The sequence below is a fragment of the Pipra filicauda genome, unplaced genomic scaffold (assembly GCF_003945595.2).
Source record: "Pipra filicauda isolate LSUMZ 115617 unplaced genomic scaffold, ASM394559v2 scaffold570_size292671_pilon, whole genome shotgun sequence".
In the NCBI taxonomy this organism is placed as follows: Eukaryota; Metazoa; Chordata; class Aves; order Passeriformes; family Pipridae; genus Pipra; species Pipra filicauda.
Window position 1 is genome coordinate 204831 of NW_024104721.1, and position 24007 is coordinate 228837.

General features: G+C 46.4%; 1 protein-coding gene across 1 annotated transcript in view; it reads left to right on the forward strand.

The window, feature by feature from the left end:
* Window positions 1-24007, forward strand: part of SFXN5 (sideroflexin 5) — a 99669-nt gene that overhangs the window by 11877 nt on the left and 63785 nt on the right. Inside the window, exon 3 of the mRNA XM_027715610.2 lies at window positions 9621-9698. Coding sequence (XP_027571411.1) covers window positions 9621-9698 — 78 coding nt within the window. The remainder of the gene's footprint in view (window positions 1-9620; window positions 9699-24007) is intronic.

Below are 24007 nucleotides of genomic sequence, written 5' to 3' on the forward strand. Positions count from 1 at the left end.
GGGTGATTTTGCCCATCTTTTTGGTGGATTTTGTTATGTCTCAGCTTGTTTTCTTTGCCTCTTTTTTTTTTGGAGGAGGATTCTTTTGGGTGGAGATCATCCATCCAGTTCTGCTTAGTTCAAATTTCTCTTAATTTAATTTCCATATTCTAATAACAGCCCTCACCTTTCTCCCTTCTCCTCTAATACGTGGTGTGTGTAAGTATGTGGTTTAATCTGTCGATTTTGTTTTCAATTTATTACATTTTTAATTTATACATATTTTAATCTGGAGATCTCGCTGTGCACACTGCAGGACCAAACTCTGGGGTTTATACAATGGCATTGATACAGGGAAAAGTCAAAATTCCCAAACCTGCTTCCTGTGTGTCCCTAAAGTGGGGGGGATCTGGGTGAACTCGATGGAGTTTTTGAGGAGGTTGGCAAGGTTGGGGGTTCAGAGTGATCAGCTGGTGTAACTTCATTTTTCCAGACAGCTTTTGAGGAGGTTCTTCTGAGAAGGTGAAACACGTGTCTACACGTAGAACTCAAAGCTGTTTGGCTTCCTTTGACAAGAGAGGTGGCAAATTAAAATCTAGGAAGGGTTTGATGAGACAGAGCCATGCTCAGAGAGCTCCTTCCCGCTGACAGATGGCTGCATCTTCCAGGCCCAGGGTTCTCAGGGAACAAATAAATTGCTGTTTGTCTTGGAGGAGCTCGCTAGAAAACAGGGAAAAAAAAAAATAGATAAATGAGTCTCTGACGAGAGTGGAGGTTAATCCCGTGGGAAATGTAATAATATTTGATTTTTCTACGTCCTTTTTTTAATTGCTGGTGTTCCATCATCGCATCCTACTGGTGGCTGTGTTTTGGGGAAGGATGGAGTGATCCCTCTGAGTGGGGAATCGAGTGATATCAAGTGTAATTAGTCTCAGTGACTCTCTTACTCATTTATTTTTTCAGCGAGGCAGATTTTTAACACAATTAAAAATTTCCTTGTCTTCCAGAGGTTCTTAAGGAGTAATCCCTGGGGGATGCACCCTGAGGACTGGATTATGTTGTACCTGTGCTTTTATCTTCAGTGGCTTCTGGTAGAATAATTATCTGTATCAAACTCACCTACCGGGTTTCTCTTGCTTTCTGAGAGCAGATGAATTGAAACAAGGCCCCGGCCTTGTGTCAATATTGCAGCCACCTCTAAAGGGGAGGTTTTCTCCTGTGCTAATTCACCTCATTACCGGCTCTCTAATGAAATCATTTTTTTTTTGGCAGCTGCAAATTTGCAAACTTCTCCAATAGGTGGGAAATGTGTCATTTCAGAGGCCAACAGGTCCCGTCGCCGAGACCACGAGAGGCCCCTCAGTGGGTGCAGCGCCCGGTTTTGAAACGTGTGAGGTTAAAATGATTGGAATAATACTTTTAATTGCTCTGTAATTAAGGTCCATCGGCAGAAAGCAGATATTTTGCTAAGGCAAACTTATCCCATCTGACATTAACCTGGACATGCTGTTAACGCTCCGTGGGAAGCTCTTCCTGGAGAAAGATCTGATAATAATTCCGGGCAGAAAAGCGAAATAAGAAGGAAGCTGAGCTGAGAAGGGGCTGTGTGTTATCTGCTTTTGCTTTATCTCATTGTTCAAAGCCTAAGTCTGCAGAGCTCCGAGCATCTTGCATTCCCATATTTGGGTTTAAAATGGAAGCAGGATTAGATGTATGTTATTTATATGAACGATACCTTCTTACTCAGCAGATTGACTGTCTGTGTTTATTCAGTGTCACATCTGCTGGCTCCACTTGAACAAAAAGTTTCTGGCTCCTGTTGTCTGTCACTGTGGATCCAATACAATGGGGCCAGCTGGAGTCAAGTCTGCCGTATGTGTCATCCCTGGAGCAGCGAGACAAAATCGGGAATTGCGGAGCGGCTGATGGCACAGCACAGCTGGATTTCCATACCCTGCGTGGAATTTGAGGTGCTGGTGGCCAGAAGACTCTTGGTTTGGGTCGTGTGCCAGTTGGGCTGAACGCGAAACCAGCGAAACTCCCGCGCTCGGCGGATCATCCGCCCCCAAACCCCGATCCAAGCGGAGCAAGATACAGATTGTCCCAACGTGCCCCATCCCATCAGTGGATTTCCTCTTAAAACCCTCCGGTGCAGAACTTGCCTCTTTTCGTGTTGGTTCTGTAGCAGGAATGTTGTCGTGCTCCTGGCATGACGACTCTGATTATGGTCTGTATGTGCACATATGGGTTTCTGGAGGCAGCTCCGAGCCATGTGCAGGCCTCGGTCGGGATCCAAGAGGAGACAAGGCACAGATCTTCCAGACAGAAACTGTGTGCCCTTGAGAGAGAGGGGGGCAAGATGAAAAACCAGTACCAGAGCTCAGGTGCTGGGTGGAGGTGTCTGACTCACGTGTGTGTGTGCAAACATCTGCGGGACACAACGTGGTTGTCCTCTGTCCTGCCACGATGCCGGAGCGATGGCTGGGAGGGACTTGGGATGTCAACAAAGGATTCCTGGAGGTGGCCACCAGCTCGGTGTGATGTGGGATAATTTCCTACTGGCATCTCTGGTTTGGTTCTTCCTCCTCCTAAACAGCAGCCTGGAGAAAAGAAGGCTCAGGGAGGACCTTCTCACTCTCCACAACTCCCTGACAGGAGGGGGAGATGGGGGGGATTTGATCTCCCAGAGAATGAGGAGCAGGACAAGAAGAAAATGGCCTCAAACTGTGTCAGGGGAGGTTGAGATTGGATATTAGGGAAAAATTCTTCCTGGAAAGGGTTGTCCAGCCCTGGCACAGCTGCCCAGGGCAGGGGTGGAGTCCCCATCCCTGGTGGGATTTCAGAACCGTGTGGATGTGGCACTTGGGGACGTGGGTTAGTGATGGCCTTGGCAGTGCTGGGTGGATAGTTGGACTTGATGTTCTTCAAGGGCTTTTCCAACCTAAACAGTGCTATGGTTCTGTGCCTCAGGCTGAGTCAGGTGGTGGGTTTTGGCTGTGCAGCAGCTGGTGTAGGCTGTTCATGCAGCTGAGCGCTCTCCCCCTCCCAACAGTGCCTGCAGGCAGCTGTCCTGGCCTATGGTAACTCCCAATCTGTGACTGGGAATGACTTGGCAGAGGGCTGGATGGTTTGAATCCAAATTATGCCAGAGATCATGCCCAGCCATAGTCATAAAACCTAAGCTTGTGGATCAGTGATGGCCCATTCCATACTTCTCAGCGAGCTGAGCTGTAATCCAAACCCGGTGTGTTTTCCAGCTGTGTTCCTCACAAAGCAACAACTGAGCCTTTACCCAAAGCCCTGTTGTTGTTGGGTGGTGTTTCCCAGCTGGACGTGGCTTGGGCTGCTGTGGTGGAGCCCCAGCCGTGGAGCCTGTGCTCGGGAATCGCTGCTCACGGTGGATCCCTGGCACTGCTCGTGGGCTGAGGTTTGTAGGAACATCCTCCGGGCGCAGATGGTCTGTCTAGCACCCTATTGTGAGAGCTGAGACCCCATCATCCACCACAAGAAGTGCTCTAGTTTTTTTTCTCCTAGGGAAGGGGGTAGGAAAGAAATGATACACACTAAGAAAAAAAAACGTGGTTGCGGGGTTTGGTTGTTTTTCTTTTTTTTCTTTAAGTGATGCTGTAAAATCTCGAGTGACACTTCATCCCACGGACAGCAGCAGAGAAATCAAGCAACAATAAATATTTGAAACAGGAGCACAACCTTGTAGACAGACCTCTTTTTTTTTCCTGTTAAAGTGGAGATGAAGTGTAATCTTAGACATTATCAGCTCTCACAGTGATGCTGCATCGTGCTGAAAGCCGGGGAGTGGAGCTCGTTGGCATTTGGAGCTGTTGCACGTTGTAAAGTTTGCTCCTATTTTTTTTTTTTTTTTTTCTGGAGGTTCTGGTTAAAAGAACGTGCTTGACTTTTCCAGAAGGGATATGAGGCAACAATGTCTTCTCCCTAAATTTTGCGGCTCGTTTGCTGTAACTACCTGAACACCTCAGAGCCGTGTGAAAAACCGTCTTCTTAACACAAGCCTTGGTTGAACACTTTTGTTCAACTTCTTGTGCCACCCTGTTGGGCCAGGACTCCTTTCCCTGCAAAAGTTCCCCTCTCTCCCCACGGAGCTGAAAGGAGGAAATTCATGAAGACTGCGATTTTTTTTTTTTATTTATTTATTTTTTTTTAAAGCAAAATCGAGCTTTTTTGTTTTCTGTTTGTTACCAGAACTAAACAAGATGGGATCTGGCCAGGGTTGTTATAGTAACTACTAAGATTTCCTCAAGAGAAGGAGAAAAAAATAGAACACAGACCCATTCATCTCTTCCTCCCAGTTTTTCATTCAGAGTTACATGCTGTTCTGGGGAGATAATTTGCAAGACACGCAGTGTAGGTAATTTCAGTGACAAAACCACATACCAGTAATGAGCACAAATGGCTCTCCAGAATGTTGTGCTGGCACTCCGGAGTTATTTTTCCAGCTTTGGAGGCAAGAAGGGTTGTCTTCCCTGGATCTGCAGTCGTTAGGCAGTCAGCTGTCAGGTTTTTTCACCTCTGGATTATCAGGCTGTCTGTGATATTATACAACTGTAATTTATTGATGCTCTTTCTAGGTAATAACTCCGTCCTGATATGATGTTTTTAAGCATCCATGAGGCAAAGAGCTACCAAGGGCAACCTCAAGACCCTCGAGTCCTGTTGTGATCTTGTAGGATTGCTCCTCTTTACGGGCTGGAAGTGCCCGAAACAGCCTAAAAATCTGATTTGTTTCTCATGGCTGCAGCCCTTCATGGTTTTCCACTGATCAACCAACACTCTTAACTGGCTTTTATTGTAGTTGATCATTCCAGCCTCAGAGCCCTGAGGGTCTTGCAGGAATTTGAGCCTGTCCATGATGTCGGATTTCATCCCGTGTGTCCACTTCTCAAGATCAGCTTTTCTTCCCTGTGAGATCCTAAACCCTTCTGGAGGAACAGAATGTCACCCAGTGCTGCATCACCAGAAAACACCACCCTCATTCAGAACTCTTTTTTTTTTTTGTCTGATGTCAAGAGGACTTGGCTTAAGAAATAAGGACTCATTTCTCTGTCTGGGATGTTGGATAGTCATGGAAAAGGATGACCAGTGACTGGCCTTATCCATTGAAACAATCAGGACACATTTCTGCTCTTAAAGACTGCAAGCTCCTTCCGGGAAAGTCCAGGGAAGGTTCACTCTACCACTTGCATATCATTTTTTAGTAAGCTGAGTTTAAATTTTAAGGCAGATTTAGCAGGTGTCTGTGGGGGTTCTTTTGTGGTTTTTTTTGAACCAGTCATGAAAACTTTTATGTGTGAAGTATTTTTCTGATTTTTGGAGCAAGGCACAGTGTTTCCACAGCCAAGTTTTCAGGTGACATGGAATTGCCTGGCCTTTGAAGGAAGGTGGGGTTCCTGAACATGCTTGATCATCCATCTTTGATACTCAAACATCCCTAAAAACCAATGCATATGGCTTTCTGAATTTCCCAGTACCCCAATAAAATGGGAATAGAAGAGGAAAAGAAAGTGCCCACAGCTGGCACTAAAATATAGTCTGGTGTTGGCCTTAAATGTCTTTATTTCAGATCCTTCATGCTCTCAACATCCCCTGGTCCCTTTTGGGATGGGGAATAAATGTGCCAGCGGTGGTGGGGGAATCATCAAGTGGACCAAAGCCCCACCTGGTAGGAAATTATCCCAGAGCACTCTGGGAATTCAGGAGCTGGTTTTGATGGTCTTTGGGGATCCGTTCAGGATATTCTGTGATTCCAAATCCCAAAAAAGTGGCTTAGGAAAGCCTGAGAAGGACGATCCACAGCTCTTTTTGGAGGGGTGTGTCAGGCATGGAGCTGAGTGGAAGAGGAAACCAATTTCAGGGCAACATTCCCAGAAACAGGGCAGAAACCTGAAAATTTATCACTTGTTAAGTGTTTGTGGTGCCACAGGGCTCCGAGTGTGACTGGAAACGCTGAGCTTGACCAACACAACCAAGCCCCATCTCTGAGCCCACCTTTTGCCAAGAATATGAAGGTTTTTTCCGAGGTTTTTCCTCTCTGATTCTCAACCTCCTTCGGTGTCTTTGCACAGACTCCCTGCTCTGCTGAGTAGCTCCTAATCCCTGGAAAAATCTATGTAACACACACACACGCACACAAAAAAAAGGGCTGGAGATAACGTGGGGCTGACGATGTGAGCTCAGCCGCCGTCAAACCGGCCGTGGATCCGATCCCAAGCGAGGGAATCGCCGCGATTCCGTGTGTCCCGCGTGCGGAATGTTTCAAGGACAATGGTCCTTCATTAATTGCTGCTTTCAGGTTGGCGTAACCGCCGGTGCTTCCAAGGAAACAACCAAGTACTCTTTGATGTTGGCATGAAAGGGGGGAAAGTAGTTTCCCTGCCGCTGATTCCATGGATGCGAGTTCCTAATGAGCTCCGGGACGTTCGCGGTGTTGACGGAGGGGTTGTGGGAGATGGGAATGGGGAGCCTTGGCGGGATCGCACCTAATCCACACGAGCCGCCGTCGCGCTCTGGGACAGTTCGGGCAAAACATCCCGTATTTCTGAGATTTCTCCGGCGCTAATGTTGGAAAAGCTGCCAAAACAACAGAGCCGGTGCCGAAATGCTGACCAGGAGTCGACGTTACTCGTCTGGATGCCAACCTGCAGGAGGCTTTGGGGGATGTGTGGCCGAGGGATTTGTTTGGCTTCAAGTGTTTGGGAGGCTTTCCTTGGTGATCCGGGTGCTTTCTGCAGGTGGAGGAGCAGATTTATCCCCACCAAAGCTGCTCTTTGTGTCCTGACTCATTCCTCTTAAGCTTGGGCTAATCAAAGAACCTTTCTACCTGTTTGCTTCTGCCCTGGGAGGTTTTTTTTTTTCGATTAAAAATATATATATTTTATAGAAATATATGTATTTTAAAGGGAAAAAGGTATATACTAATATACATATATACTATAATATTATATAATATACATATATTAATATACATAAAATACTTGTAAAACTATGTATATATTAATATATAATACTTATGTGCATATACATATATTAATATATGGCAATACTAATATATAATACTTATGCATATATTAATATATCGATATATTATTGTATATATTCATATATATGTATGTATATATTAATATATTAAAATATATATATAATATTTATGTATATATTAGTATGCATATATGTATACTTATATACATATATACATATATATTCTATATAATGCAATTTATATACACACAATGTAGAATTGTAGGATCATAGAATCCTTAAGGCTGGAAAAGACCTCTGAGATCATACTATATATATTTATTTGAATTATTATATATATAGTAATTATTATATATTAGTATATAATACTTATGTGTGTAAACACATATTAATATATGTACATATAATATACAATACTTAAGTGTATATATTAATATATATTAATATATAATATTTATGTATATATTAATAGACAATATTTATGTATATATTAATATACAATACTTGTGTATATATTAATATACATATATGTACACTTATATACATATATATTCTATATAATGTAGTTTATTTACACACAGTTAGAATTGTAAGATCATAGAATCCTTAAGGCTGGAAAAGACCTCTAAGATCATACTATATATATTTATTGGAATTATTATATAGGTAGTAATTATTATATATTAATATATAACGCTTATGTGTATATACACATATTTATGTATATATAATATACAATACTTAAGTGTATATGTTAATATAAGTATATATGTATATATGTATATATAATACTTATGTATATATTAATATCCATTTTAGTACACTTATATACATATATATTCTATATAATGTAGTTTATATACACACAATGTAGAATTGTAGGATCACGGAATTCTTAAGGCTGAAAAAGACCTCTAAGGTCATACTATATATATATTTATTTGAATTTTTATATATGTGGTTCTTGAAAGTATTAGATGTTTATATAGAGTGCTTCAGCTGCAGAAAGCTTTTTTATGTTTCTATAAATATGAATAACTGTTCTGGGAGTAAATTGGTGATTCTGACAGGCTTAGTGTTCCTGTGGTTCCTTGAACACATGAAATCATAGAATTATAAATTATCCTGAGCTGGAAGGGACCCACCAGGACCATCCAGTCCAACCCCTGGCCCTGCCCAGACACCCCAACAATCCCACCCTGTCCCTCAGAGCATTGTCCAAACCCTCCTGGAGCTCTGGCAGCCTTGGGGCTGTGCCCACTGCCCTGGGGAGCCTGGGCAGTGCCCAACCACCCTCTGGGGGAAGAACCTTTCCCTGAGATCCAACCTGAGCCTGCCCTGGCACAGCTCCAGCCCTTCCCTGGGTGCTGTCCCTGGGCACAGGGAGTGGAGATCGGAGCTGCCCCTCATGAGGAAGCTGCAGACCCCGAGGTCTGACCTCAGTCGAAATGTATTTATTCTTCTGTTTTGTCACACCCTGAGGAAGATCTTTATTTACACGAGCATGGACTTGAGTCGTTAGTGATAGTCAGGTTCAAACTTTCACTGCAATGACAACTGACTTTGGGATTTTTAGAGAGAACAGAACTTTTTATGAGTGCTTAAAGGTGATGCTTAATATGGAGAGACTTCTACCTTACTCTTCCCCTCAGCTGTGCCCGCCCAGGACACGCACTGGGAGAGGGTTTGGGGAAAGCCAGGTCTCCAGCTGAAGCTGTTTCCCTGTTGGCATCACTGGGAGATGTTCATCTGAAGTGACGTGGAGCGATGCTGGTGTCCATGACGGGGATTCATTGTCGCACCTGAATGTGTCTGTTTGGTCGTAAACTCGTTTCAACCTCTGAGAAATCCCTCATCTCCCAAGATTTGTCACATCTCTGGTACCACAGGAAGACCTTCTAGTGGAAGGTGTCCCTGCCCATGGCAGAGGGTTGGAACCAGATGGTCTTGAAGGTCCCTTCCAACCCAAACCATTCTGGGATTCCGTGGAGACTCTCAATTTTTATTTTGACTGCTATAGATGAATTGCAAGGGGAGGTTTTTTTCTGTTTTCTCTTTTGTTTCTTCCTCTGCACCTCTGACTATTTTCCTCCAGCTTCTATTGTTAGATAAAAACCAGCAGGGCTGTGCCAACCAGCAGAAACAAGTGTCCACATCTTTTTTCCTTTTTTATCTTACAGATAAAAGGACCCATCATAATGGATTTAAGCTGAAAGAGGACAGATTTAAATTGGATTTTTCACAAGGGCCTGGAGTACCAGGACAAAGGGGAATGGCTTCCCACTGCCAGAGGGCAGGGATAGATGGGATATTGGGAAGGAATTCCTGGCTGGGAGGGTGGGGAGGCCCTGGCACAGGTTGGCCAGAGAAGCTGTGGCTGCCCCTGGATCCCTGGAAGTGTCCAAGGCCAGGTTGAAGCAACCTGGTCTAGTGGAAGGTGTCCCTGCCCATGGCAGGGGGTTGGAAATGGTCTTTTAAGTTCCCTCCCAACCCAAACCATCTGTGTTTCTATGATTCTATGCCAAGGTTTGCATGAAAGATAATACAGTTATATACTTTTAATTCCTTGCCTTCCATAAAGGATTCAGTGCAGGACCAGGATCACAGACCACTGTTGTTTTTCTTTTCAGAGCCGCCTGAAGGAAGCAGTGCAGCTCTTGGAGGATTACAAACATGGCACTCTGCCCCCAGGAGTCACCAACAAAGAGGTGAGAGGGAAAAACCTTTATTAAAATTCCTGCTTGTTCCTTCGGTTACAAGTGTTTGTGGAGGTTTTTTTGTGGTTTTTTTTTGAACCAGTCGTGAAAACTTCTATAGATGAAGTATTTTTCTGATTTTTGGAGCAAGGCACAGCGTTTCCACAGCCAAGTTTTTAGGTGACATGGGATTGCCTGGCCTTTGAAGGAAGGTGGGATTCCTGAACACCCTCAGTCATCCATCTTTGATACTCAACCAGGGTGGGCAGGATGAGGTGGGGGGTTTAGGCTGTGTCTGTGGTCAAATGGATATTTTTGCTGTTTCTACTGGTGAAATCCTGTCCTGGCTTCTCTTGCAAACTGCGCTCGTGAAATTAAAACCAAAACCACGTCATTTTCTTTTTTTTTTTTTTTTAGCTGAATGAAACCTTCTTGTCAGCCCTGTAGCTTCTTGTACCAGCAGCTGTGAGGCATCACCCCCTTCCCCTCCAGTGTTCATGTTGGTTATAATAATTGTCATTTCTCCACAGAAATAAACACATAAACCAACATAAAACCCTCTGGATGCCCTCGTGTTGCAGGTTGTACCATCAGTAGTGGTGCTTCTTGTTGGGTGATGTTCCTGCTGTTAGGCTGGAAGCTGCAGGAGGTTGTGGAACATCCCCCCCACCCCTTGATGGGAAGGTCTTAGCAGAGTTTTTGGGGCAGTTGCTGAGAAAAGGGTCGGTTTTGGTAGAACTTTGGGACAGAGGGACGAGCTGGGTGATCTCTCCAAGACCCCATCACTCCTGCTTTTTGGGCTTGTGGCTGCTATTTGTCTTCACATCAAACCTGTGGAAGCAGAGATTAATATTTTAGAGGGGTTAGGCTGCTTTTTGAGCCTTTTACCTCCAAATCTGTGTCATGAAACAAAAATTATGAATTTTCTGGCTGTTCCCTTGAACTCTTTTCCTTCCCTGTCCACAACACGGACCCGGGGGCTTTTTTGTGATCCATGTTTGTGCAACCACCACAAAATATTTAATTTCTACTTAATTTAATGTCATATAGAGAACAGAATGAATGGATTGGCAGAGTTACTCAAGGGGATATAAAAGCAAGGGGTGCCAAAGGACCAGGGCACCTCCCAAATAAAGAAAGCAGCGGTGGAAATGGTGGAGAACTCTTCTTCCTGTCGGTCAAATAACCTCTTTTATATTTTTATTTCCTGTTCCCAAGTGATAATTTCTCCCTGTGAAAGACAGCAGGTAAATGAAGAAAACTCAAATTTGTGTTGTCTTTAAAAAGTGGCAACTGGCGTGGTGGGAGCTGTCTTGGGAAAGAGGCACAAAAGAAAAGAAATGGGAAATATCCCCTCCCTGCATGTCACAAGGCATTGCCCTCCTGGTGTTTTGGTGTCACTGCACTCCTTCAACCACAACCTGATGGTAAGGAAAGAGAACCCGGGGTTGGGAAAGGAGAAAAGCAGAGAGTGATGCAGCAGCAGATGACTCAGTTCCCATCTGCCTCCAGGCAGATGACACCCAAGTCATCCCTTGTGCAAACCACGCAGACTTTTGACCTACATTTTGCACGGTGACAAACCCAGGCTATTCCCAGAGTTCATTCAGAACTGCAGGGGGAGAGAGCAAGGAAAAGCACTGTGGGTTTTGTTTGACTCAGCCATGACATCATTTGCAGGAGGGGAAACCTGTGCAAGCTGGAGGGCTCTGAGTGTGAAACGAAGGTGTGGGGCAGAGGAGGAGAGAGGAAATGATGGCAGAAATGCCTTTCCTAGAGAAATGGCAGCACATCAGTGTAAAAAATAACGGGGTTTGTAGTAACATCTTGACTCAGTTTTAAGCTGAAGAGGGTAGATTTAAATGGGATAGTGGGAAGAAATTCTTCCCTGTGAGGGTGGGGAGGCCCTGGCACAGGTTGGCCAGAGAAGCTGTGGCTGCCCCTGGATCCCTGGAAGTGGCTGGAGCAACCTGGGCTAGTGGAAGGTGTCCCTGCCCATGGCAGGGGGTGGGACTGGATGGGCTTTGAAGTTCCCTTCCACAACAAACCATTCCGTGATTCTGTGGGTAGATCCCATCAAAGCTGAATTTTTGCCTGGGGTACCACAACCACTCTAAAGAGGGTGAAGATGGAAGGGACCTGGAAGCAGGTGACAATCAGAACCCAACCTCCCCATGGCTCCCTGCTCCTGTCAGGGAGTTGCAGAGCCAGAAGGTCCCCCCTGAGCCTCCCTTTCTCCAGGCTGAGCCCCCCCAGCTCCCTCAGCTGCTCCTGCTGCTCCAGCCCCTTCCCAGCTCCGTTCCCTTCCCTGAACACGCTCCAGCCCCTCCATGTCCTTCTTGTTGTGAGGGACCCAAAACTGTCCCTGTTATTGGAGGTGTGGAGAAGTGTTACTGCAGCCCAGCTCCCAGGAGCCTGCCCAGTGAAGATGGATAAAATCATCAAATGCTGTTGGCTCCTGTGTGTTCCACCTGGGTGAAGGTGAAATTTGAACCAAAGGACACCTGCAGAACAGGTTTTTGCTTTCCTCAAGCTAAGTTTTACCATATTTATGCCTTTTCTGTGCACCACTACCTGCAGGGTGGAACTCTGGCTACGAGGCATTAACAATTTGCAGTTGTTCTGGTCCTAATGTGGGAAAGGGATGTGATGCAGCTCTGGGGAGGTGCATGGGCTAATGTTGGAATAAAGGACTGAACCATCTGATGTTTTATGTAGCTGATGGCTGAGTGTCACACACTCCTCTGATGCACTGATGTGTTGCCACAGGCAGGCAGGAGAGAGCAGATGAGTGGTGATTTGGTTTTTGATTGATTTGAGGGTTTTTTTCCCCCCCTCTTTGACTGTGATCAGAGCTAATCCCTTTGTGCTCACCGTGGGCAAGAAGTGTAAGATGGAGCAGTGACTTGGCTCATCTTGTGTTTTGTATCTGAGAGAGGAGAAATTGCTGTTAGTACTCATCAGAAAGGCTGAGCAGAACTTCAATGATGCTCAAGAGAGCAGAACTAGGCTTTATCTTCTTGGTTTAAGAGCTGATTTGGGTTTAGTTGCTCAAACCCCCCCCCGAAAAATGCAATTGCTGCCCTTTAAAACAGGCTCTTCAGGCATGGCTTGGATACAACACGTGCAGAGAAGAGATGCCTGAGTGGTCTCCCATTTCACAATCGGAACGAAAATCACGACCACCGAAAACCAAGACTTTAAAAATAACGGTTTGGGCAGAGTTTTAAAGCATTAGTTCTCTAAGAACCCAGCGCTTTCCCCCTTCCCCCCTTCAAATATCAGCTTTGAGATCGAGGAGACAGGTTGTTTTGACAGAGCGTTTCGCTAATCTCCCGACGGATCCACTTTGGTGGAGCGGCGCGTTTGACAGTGCTCGAATTCCTCCTTTTTTTTTTTTCCTTTCCCCCCCCTCCTCATTCAGAAATCCGTGGTTCTCGGGAAGGATGGCAGGCAGGCAGTAGCTGGGAGCCTCGCGGCAGCTCTGTCGCTCGCTGAAATGGTTTCACCACGTGAAAAAAATGGAAAACAGGAGAGCCTAAAGCTATGTCACGTCAAGCGTCTCCTCCACGCGCGTCTCCTTGACAGGGCTCTCGTGGAACGAGGCTTTTTCTCTTCTGCGTTTTCCCAGGCAGATTTTTCAAAATGAGCCGAGATGGAACAGTTAGGGGCTATCTAAAGCAAAAAAAAAAAAAAAAAAAAACCAAAAAAAAAAACCTCTGAAGAGACATGATCATTAAAGAAAAAAGCTCCGAAGAGTCGTAACTGTACTTTTACCAGCTCCCCATGAGCGGTTTCCAGAATCAACGCTGCTCTCTCCGAGATGATTCCCAGACACCAACACTTCCAACACCTACAGCTCTGCCCCTTTCAGGTCTCTCACACTCATCCAATAATTCTTGGTTTTGCTCTCGGGGTGATTTTGCTGCTCAGGAAAACGACCATTAACTCAAGGTGGTAAAATCCCATTTCTTGGACGTCATTAGCAAAAATGAAGAATTGATCCCTTGGCTGTCAATAACTGCTGGACTGCTGAGAGCACCTCATTGAGGGTTTATCCCTACATTAGAAAGATGTTTTAAAAACATGATTTTGATCACTGCTGTATCAATTATTTAGTCAGCAAAACAGAGGAGAAGTAGCTGCTCGATCAGGATTTATTCAGAGCAAGAAAACCCTCTCCAGTTGCCACTTCTTCAGCTTAGCTTGTTTTTTTTATTTAAATATTTAACAGCCAGACTTGTTTTTTGTTTAATACGAATTTGAGTGGTTCACATTCCACTTTTTAAAACCCCACCAACTCAAAGTATTCTGTGTAGGGGAAATACCCCACACTGTTGTTGATCCCCCTCTCTGACAGGCTCATGAATTCGTATTTTTTTCTCAAAACAAAAAGATATTCTCGGTAATGCAACTATTTGGGGTGTTTTTTCTGTTCCCTTGGTTGTGTGGGTTAAGTATTTTAAAAGGATTAGAGGAGAGCTTGGAGGAGAAACCCCCGAAAACCTTGGGAAGGTTTGGTCTCCTGGTGGGGGATTTTGGGTGGCTCAGTGTCAGGTGATTGGACTCCACAGATCCAGAAGGGTTTGATGGAGGAAACAGCTGTTTCTTATCATGGTTTAGAAGTACAAATCTATGCTGTGAAAACACCAAGAGAAGTGGTGGGTTTAGTGAACTTCTTGTGCCTTGATTCTGTTTGGTGACCGTGTCCATCAGTGGAGAGGGTAAGTAATTCAAAGGGCTGGTGTGTCATCTGATGGCCTGTATCCCCTTTCATCTCCCTGTCCCAGGGGAAGCTGGAAAACAGTAGGATCCTTAGAAGTGGAGGGGGGGGAAAAGGAAATGTGTAGGATTCATGTTGATGGGAGAAACTGGTTCTGTTGTTGTTTGTGTGCCATCTTTTCCTGTAGGTGTTGTATTCATGGAATCGAAGAATGGTTTGGAAAGGGTTGGGAGGGACCTTAAAGATCATCCAGTTCCACCCCCTGCCATGGGCAGGGACACCTTCCACTAGACCAGGTTGCTCCAAGCCCTGTCCAATGTGGCCTTGGACACTTCCAGGGATCCAGGGGCAGCCACAGCTTCTCTGCCCAACCTGGGACAGGGCCTCCCCACCCTCACAGCCAAGAATTGCTTCCCAATATCCCATCTAACCCTGCCCTCTGGCACTGGGAAGCCATTCCCTGTGTCCTGTCCCTCCATGCCTTGTCCCCAGTCCCTCTCCAGCTCTCCTGGAGCCCCTTTAGGCCCTGCCAGGGGCTCTCAGCTCTCCTTGGAGCCTTCTCTTCTCCAGGGGAACCCCCCCAGCTCTCCCAGCCTGGCTCCAGAGCAGAGGGGCTCCAGCCCTCGGAGCATCAACATGTTATTGCCCTTCTAGAAGAATTCCTTCGTAGATTCTTTGCACTTTGTGCTCCTTGTTTAACCACAGAACCACAGAATGGTTTGGGTTTGAAAAGACCTTCAAGACCACCCAGTTCCACCCCCCTTCCACAGGCAGGGACACCTCCCGCTATCCCAAGTTGCTCCTTTAAGTGATCTCACTGTACTTAACCAACTTTTTTGTTTAGCCAGCATTCCTCACAGCCCACCTCAGGAGAGGGAGGTGTGGTAGGAGTCCCAGTGCTGGAGCCATTGGTACTGGTGGTTCCATGGTTGGCTCCCGGGGTTGGCGGGATCCGGGATCCGTCCCCGCGCGCGGAGCTCCGGTGGCTGCTGCGATCGGCGAGTGGGTAGGTGAGAATGACACACACGAGTGCACTGGGAGCCAATTTGCAGCAGAAGGTATAGACTGTAACATATCCAATTCCAAACAGGGCAGGCAATTCCCCAGACTGCCTCCTGGAGGGAATCTCCGCTGGAGTAAAAAGGTTCCGGTCGGGGGGGAATCGTTTCTCCTCTGAAAAACAAGGGCTGTAAAATACCAGCCTGACAAACAAGGAGGAAGAGCCAGCTTGCTTAAGCATGGACGTTTTCCCTGTTTTGGGAATGTTAGTGCTGGGGTTTAGCCTCAAACCAAAAGGCTGTACCAACTGCAGGGCATAATGATGTGGCTTTTGTCCTTTATCCTCGGGCTTCTTTGCCTAATTTGTAGGATTGCATCTGTGTCCTCTGTGTGCGCGAGTCCCTTTCCCAACCTGTCCAACAGACCAGCACAGATTGGAGGAACAGATTGATGCTGGCATGTCAGCAGTGGGAAAAGTTGAGGGAAGCAGCACTCGGCGGCTATCGGCTCCAGAGGGATGGAAATCATTCCCTGGTTAGGACACAGCTGCTTTTTCTGGAGGATTTCTGTGCTCCAGGAATGTGCACGGCAGAAAAACCCTTTTCAAGGCTGTCCGTGTTTAGGCACCAAAGATCTGCCTCGGAAGGATTGCAGTGAGGGATATTTCATGAGGAACTTCAGGTTTGCCTATCAGTTCTTCCCCAAAAACACCTTATAGTTTGTTTTTCTCAGCTGGAATTCCCTGCAGTCATTCCACGCTGGAACTGCATTCCTGACGTGCCCAGCAAAACGTGTCCTTTGTGGGCTGAGTCATTTGGGGCTTTGAAATTGGGGTGGAAATAGCTGCTGAGCTCTCAGCTTGGTATCACTGCTTAATATCACTGCTCATCAGCCTGACAGGGCTCCAAATATTCAATATTTGGAATGCTTCAGGCTGATGGGAGTTGGGATCAGAGCCCTGATTGGCTCCATTTGTAGGTTCATACCACTCTGTCCTAAAAATTCACTGTCTAAACAAGAAGTAGGATATAGTCTAAGAAATACAGTGATGAAGGTTCATCATCCTCTTCTACCATCCCTCTGTCCCCTTGGTCCCGATCTCAGGTTGGCACCCCCAGCTTCTCCCTGTGGTCCTGCCAGCAGAGAGAGGTAAAGAGCCACAGAATAGCAGGAATGTGCCTTGAATGAGGACTCTCCAGGGTGAGTGATGCTTTTTCCCTGCAAGGTTTTTTTTATTTTTTTAATACCAAGAAGAGATTTATAAACTTGTGTCATTCACTCAAAGCCACCCTTGGACGTACAACAGCCCGAGTCTCGTGGAGATCACTTAAAGGTGCCCCCCACAGTGGAGGTGCTGCCTTATTAAATTTATCTTTGCCTGGATTTCAGATGTGAACTGGCACAAATTTGATCTGTGCCCAGAATATTGCAGGGAAGGTGCGATGCCATGGCAGCTCTGAGGCAGCAGTGCCATGTCTCTGCTCCCGGCCATGTGTTCCCACCTCCCTGCTGCCTTGCACTGGCACAGCTGGTTGGTTCAGGGAGCTGATCTTAATAAAAACTAAAGCTCCCTTCCCCCACTCCCAAAGTGCTTCGTTTTATGCCTTTGACTCCCTGTATTTTTCGCTCTGCTCCGTGTTGTCTTGTGCAGCGTGAGGGATGGGATGCACACCTCGGATCAGGAGGGGTGGTGGGGCTGTGGTGCCATAAACAACCAGCTCGAGCTGCTCAAGGTGAGATAAACCTGTGGTGGAGGTAGGAAATTAATCCAGGGATCATAAAACCAAGAACGAACATCTTGAGCTGTGGGTCTTTTGTGGATCTGTAGCCCTGAGACACCAGAGTTTGAGATTTTTGGTGCATCTTCCTCTTTGCTGTAGGATCATAGGCTGGTTCAGGCTGGAGAGTACCTCAGGAGGTCATCTAGTCCAACCCAGCTCCCTAGATTTACTGTTGGAATTCTGCCTGTTCATTTGACTGTGTGTTTACTTGTACATCACGTTAAGGTGCACAAACATCTATTTGTTAGGAAACAAGGTCTCAGCGAGAGAACTCTGATTTTGTACCCTTGGCTCCACCCTCAAAGCTTCACCCCTCAGCATCAGGGGGCGGTTGGAGGGGGGAAAAAAAAAAGAACCAAAAAAATTAAAAATAACCCCGAGCTGAATGAAAAATGCAGCTTTTTGAACCTGTCCCTTGGAGACAGACATTTGCTATTCTCCAGCCAGCCCCTTCCCGCGAGCGTTGGCGGAGCACGAACCGTGGTGTGTCAGTTGTGACTTCTCACTCTTCAGCCTTTCCAAATGCAGTTTTGGCAACTTGCTGTTTTGAAACTGTTTCATTTCTTCCCCATTAGTATCAGTGAAGTGAAAAGAGGCTCAGCAGCCTAATGGGCATATATTTATTGCTGTGTTCTTCCCTCAATCATGTTAGCAGCGGGAAGAACCGCTCACGCCGTCCCAGACACAGCAGAGAACAATGAATCTATCAGAGACTAAACAGGAACCCTTTTGGGGAATAATGGCTTTTCTTAACAGTGTTGATGAAGAGCGAAGAGGCCCATTTGCAGTAAACTGTAATTTTTTTCCCCTCTGGTCTCTTGCAGGATCTGATGAAACGTAGATATATCGCTTGTCCTGCTGCTCCCTTTTCTTGGCAAGAAAGTGCCAGTTTGCTGCTCCAAGGGCTGAACTTGGACTTTCTGTCTTCTGCAATCTAAATATTCCCTGTGGCACCGAGTTGGACATTTTAGGCATCGTTTCAGACCATCAGAGGACAAAAGGTCCATAGGGAGCTGTAGGTTAATGCACCTCAAAGAACCCACTCTGAATCACTGGGTGCTGCTCCTGATGCTCTTACTCAGTTACAAACTGGCTTTGTTTCAGCTCAGCATTTCAGGATTAAAGGAGTTGATCTAAAGTCACGTCTAGATTACAAATCAGATTAGATTTGCGAGCTTCCTGTGGCTAAAATGAGATGAGATGAAACCAATCTGATCTGGAGCAACCCAGCTGGATTAGCAAGCCTGGCTTCCCAAGCAGGGGTGTTGGACCAGATGGCCTTTAAAGGTCCCTTCCAACCCAAATGATTTAATGATGGTATCATTAACCAGTGATACCAATGGTACCAACATAGATACCAATCTAAATCCTTCCCCAACCCTGGTGCAAGTGATGGTTTTCAGTGAGTGGCTCTTATTCTGCTGAAGTCTTTCCAGTAGGATGCTGGGAGGATTAATTATTTAATGTTTATTGAGTGCTGTGAGGCTGCACAGTGTTCTTTCAGTGCTGGCTTATTTTGTCAGTCAGGACTTGATTCTGGTTCCACCTACACTTGGTTTGGATCTGTGTAAATCCGTGTGTTGCGCTGGAATTGCTCGTGAATTCCGATGTGGTTCCCAACATCAAGGCACAGGGAGGTGACTCAGCCAATGCTCTTCAACGTGTGGATTTGTCCAAAGGTTTTATGGATCTGCACATGGGCAGGAGCTGGGACTCAGCAGCCCCAGGGCAGTGCCCATTCCCTGTGCTGGCACTGCTGAGGCACCTCCAGCCCTGGGGGCAGCTCTGGGACCCTCACTCCAAGAAGGACATTGAGAGGCTGGAGCGTGTCCAGGGAAAGGAATGGAGCTGGAGAAGGGTCTGGTCTCCCTCACCTGGAGCAGCTGAGGGAGTTGGGGGGGCTCAGCCTGGAGAAAAGGAGGCTCAGGGGGGACCTTCTGGCTCTGCAACTCCCTGACAGGAGGGGGGAGCTGGGGGGGGTCGGGCTCTGCTCCCAGGGAACAAGGAACAGGAGGAGATGAAATGACCTCAAGCTGTGCCAGGGGAGGTTTAGGCTGGATATCGGGGAAAATTCCTTCCTGGAAAAGGCTGTCCAGCCCTGGCACAGCTGCCCAGGGCAGTGGTGGAGTCCCCATCCCTGGAGGGATTTCAAAGCTGTGTGGATGTGGCACTTGGGGACATGGGTCAGTGGTGGCCTTGGCAGTGCTGGGTTGATGGTTGGACTCAATGATCTTTAGGGGCTTTTTGCAACCTAAACAATTCCAAGATTCCATGATTCTATTCTATGACTCACTGATGCTTAAGACAGCAAAAGAATTCTCCAGTGGCATCCAAGAAGAGGCTTCTGGAGCCTCTTCTGCTGACTTATTTCCCTGCCAGGTGAGAGCAGAAAATGTACAGATACCCTTTAGGATTTATCCCTTGTGTGGAATCACTTGAGCTTTATCTCCTTAGAGCTAAAACCTTCTTAACATGAGGATTTTAGGAGCAGGGTTGGAAAAGCTCCAATGGTGAGATTTCCTGCTGAGGAGCAAGTGCAGACAGTGGTTTTTGTTACCTTGTTTTCCATATTTGTTAGGAAAGCCAGGCAGCAGATTCCATATCTATTAGCAGGTGGAGTTGGGCACCTCAGCCGGGTTTACAGGCCTTCAGGTGACATTAAATGTGGACCCAAAAGCTCTGGGATTCCACCATTATAGATCTTGCTAAAAGCCTCCAGCCCTCCCTGAATGCTTTGGCTGGAGCTTGTTTGTCTCTGCGTTAAATATCACTTTCCAAGAAGTGGGATTTTGGGACTGGAGCTGGAGAGAAGTGGGAGAAAGCCACACGAAGCGGGAGCGATCGCACTGCTGGGGGAGAAAACCACGGGTGGGGAGCGAAGCAGAACGTGTGGTGGCTCTGTCAGGCTGCACCAAAACTGCCTCCAGCTGGCAAGTGGTGTTTCATTTTAGTGAAAGACTAAAAATAAAGAGATATTTATTTGCCTTCGTGTCACCTGCTGAGAGGTGATGCCTGGAGAGGACCGACCGCCGTAAATGCCTTGGATAAGTAGGAAGGCAGCAGGGGAAAATCGTGGAATAATGGAATGGTTTGGGGTTGGAAGGGATCTTAAAGACCATCTATTTTCAAAACAAAGGGACACCTTCCACTAGACCAGGTTGCTCCAAGCCCTGTCCAGCCTGGCCTTGTGGTGCTGGAAGAGGTGATGATGTGTTGGAAGGCTCAGTGCAGTGGGAGCTTGGGAGGTCTCAATCCATGACCCTGTAAACTCAAAAACAACTAAAAAGTCTCAGAAGCAGAGTGAAATAAAGGTGGAATTATATCAGTGAGAAGCACCTTGTCTGGGATGATCCCCCTATTGCAGCAAGTGGGGCTTGAGGGGTGAGGCCATGGATGGATGTTCTTCCCTGTCAGTGTTTCCTGCAGGCTCCACCTTCTTGCCAAAAAGGCCACGAGGAGCAGTTTCAAATGGGAATGTCCCATGGGACAACCAGCAAAAGGGGCCATGTGAATTTTCCAGTGTGTTTAACCTTATAACCCTCCCAGTACCCAATGAAACCTGGGAGACTATTTGCAAGGGCCTGGAGTGCCAGGACAAGGGGGAACGGCTTCCCGCTGCCAGAGGGCAGGGTTAGATGGGATATTGGGAAGAAGTTCTTCCCTGTGAGGGTGGTGAGGCCCTGGCACAGGATTGAATCCAACCAGCACTGCCAAGGCTACCACTAACCCATGTCCCCAAGTGTCACATCCACATGGCTTTTAAATCCCTTCAGGGATGCTGATTCCACCACATCCCTGGACAAAGTGCAGTGAATCCGGAGAATTTGCTGCAGGAGGTATTTAATTTGTTGTAGGTGCGTGTTAGAGAGGATGAGTCCCACCCCTGGTGTCCTACTCTGGCCATTTCACTCCCAATTAAGGGACCCAGAATGGAGTTAGAACTTGTTCAGAGCCATCATTATCACTTGTGATCCCAGATCCCCCTGATGTGTTCCTCCGTGAGCTTCCCAAGCACAGTAAGTTGTTCCTTTTGAGGAAGGGTTTATTTTTTTAAAATTTTTTTTTTTCTCTCTTCCCTCTGTTTTCATGTCATTTAAACAATTTGGGTTACTGGGAAGGCACACCTGGATTTGGAGGCTGTCCCTCCCAAGGGCCACACACGTGACAGCAGTTTGCTCTTCCTCAGAACGAGCTTTGCTGCATCACACATTCCGCTCCCAACACCCAATATTTGGAATTCAGTGTGGGATAGATAAGCTGAGCTTTGCTTTAATAAACCTCACAACTCCCAGAGTGTGAAACTCCTGGCAGTTTCTCACAGGGGTGCAAACTCCGGGCTGTTACCTTATTAAAATCAAGATCTGGTGGGTGCAGGGAGGGGTCTCGTGGAAGAACATCCCTGATGGAGCAGGAAGGGGGATCAGCAGATATTGAGATGGAACCATGTGTCCACTGGGCTGGACAGTTGAGATAAATTAACTAAAAATGCTCATTCTTCCAATTATTTCCTCTTTGGTCTTGTCCTTGCTGAGGGAATAAGTTGGTTTGAGTGTGATGGTGCAGAGTCTAACACAGGTAGGCCTGACTAAGCAGGACTAACTTTGCAGGGCTTAAACCACTGTGTTTCCTCTTACACATTGAGCTCATCTACCTAATTAGTTCTTTGACTATAACTGTGCCTTGTCATTATGTGTGTTTAATGTATGTTTTGTCAATAAGGGCTTTTCTCCATAGAATTATTCCTGGTGTGGCATGTCCAGAGCACAGACCCATGGGTTTAAGATCATTTCTTAAATGACAGGACAAGGGCTGATGGTTTTAAACCGAAGGAGGGTTGATTAAAGTTAGAATTAAGGAATAAATTTTACAATGAGGGTGGTGAAACAACCACCAGCCTTTGAGTAACTGGGCTTTGAACAACCTGGTTTAGTGGAAGGTGTCCCTGCCCATGGCAGGGGGTTGGAATGAGGTGATTTTTAAGGTCCAGTCCGGGCCATTCCATGATTCTCTGAACTCAGTTATACAAAAACATCACATGCTTATAATGTTTAAGGAAGGATATCAAAGACCACCACAGTCTGAAGAGAACCAAGGCCGTGATGAGGAGATGGAGGCTGGAATAAATCTTGGGGAATAGAAATGATCTTTGGTTGTCAGGACATTCATTAGCATTCCTTTATTTAGCAGCAGAATCGTAGCTTAGAGATAATTTTCCAAAAAAAAAAATAAAAATGGAGTGTTATTTAAAGAATCCATCCAGCCCAAATCTATGAGTTGACACCTGTCACTATAAAAGCAGTACAGAGGGTACCAGTTCTCCTTGAGAGATGAACCTCCCTCCTATTAAATGCAGGAAAATTTCATATCCCACCTAAAACCTCCCCTCTTTCAGCTTGAATCCCATTATCCTTTGTCCTGTCACTGCTCTTGGAAAAGGGCCTTCTCCACCTTTCTTGTTGGCTCCTTCAGGCACTGAAGGTCACAGTTAGGTCACCTCAAAGCCTTCTCTTCTCCAGGCTGAACAATCCCAATTCTCCCAGCCTTTCCTCACAGCAGAGGTGCCCCATCCCTCTGATCATCTTGGTGCCTCCTCTGGACTCTCTCCAGCAGCTCCACGTCCTCCCTGTGCTGAGACCCCAGAGCTCAGGGGGTTTAAAGCTCTGCTGTAGGTGGTGGACAAGGTTGGGAGTGTCTCTTCCTCAAAAAACTGTAGCAGAAAAAGAATCCTGGGAAGGATGGATGGAAATCTCATCCAGGAGTCCTGAAATGCTGGTTCTGAGACCGCTTGTGAATAGTCCTGGAGCTGATTCCTCCCTGTCCATGAAGGACATCTCTGTGAAGCAGAGCCTGGTCTGTCCTGGTGGAAGATTCCAATGACCACAGGTTAGAGATGCTTGTCCATTGCTGGCTGCTTGGGATGGTGGGATGGGTAATGGAATATGTTAATGGTGCTCCAACCCTTCTGCTCCTTGTCCTCTGGACTTCTTTGGTGTAATCCCATCTAGGACTGATGGTAAACCCCTCAAATCAACCATTTTGAGCCATCAAAGGAGAATAATGATTGCAGGAGACCCTCCCAGTCCAGCCTGATTATATTTAGCAATGAGAGACTTAATCTAAGGCAAACTGAGCACGAATCTGGAGGCTTTCCATGTGCTCCAGTGAGGATTCCCTGCTTTCACACTGGTGTAAATGAGATCAAAATCAGAGCTTGATCTGTCCTGGTGGAAGATTCCAATGGCCACAGGTCAGAGGCTCGTCCATTACTGGCTGCTTGGGATGGTGGGATGAGTGATGGAATATGTTAATGGTGCTCCAACCCTTCTGCTCCTTGTCCTCTGGACTTCTTTGGTGTAATCCCATCTAGGACTGGTGGTAAAACCCTCAAATCTACCATTTTGAGCCATCAAAGGAGAATAATGATTGCAGGAGACCCTCCCAGTCCAGCCTGATTATATTTAGCAATGAGAGACTTAATCTAAGGCAAACTGAGCACGAATCTGGAGGCTTTCCATGTGCTCCAGTGAGGATTCCCTGCTTTCACACTGGTGTAAATGAGATCAAAATCAGAGCTTGATCTGTCCTGGTGGAAGATTCCAATGGCCACAGGTCAGAGGCTCGTCCATTGCTGGCTGCTTGGGATGGTGGGATGAGTGATGGAATATGTTAATGGTGCTCCAACCCTTCTGCTCCTTGTCCTCTGGACTTCTTTGGTGTAATCCCATCTAGGACTGGTGGTAAAACCCTCAAATCTACCATTTTGAGCCATCAAAGGAGAATAATGATTGCAGGAGACCCTCCCAGTCCAGCCTGATTAT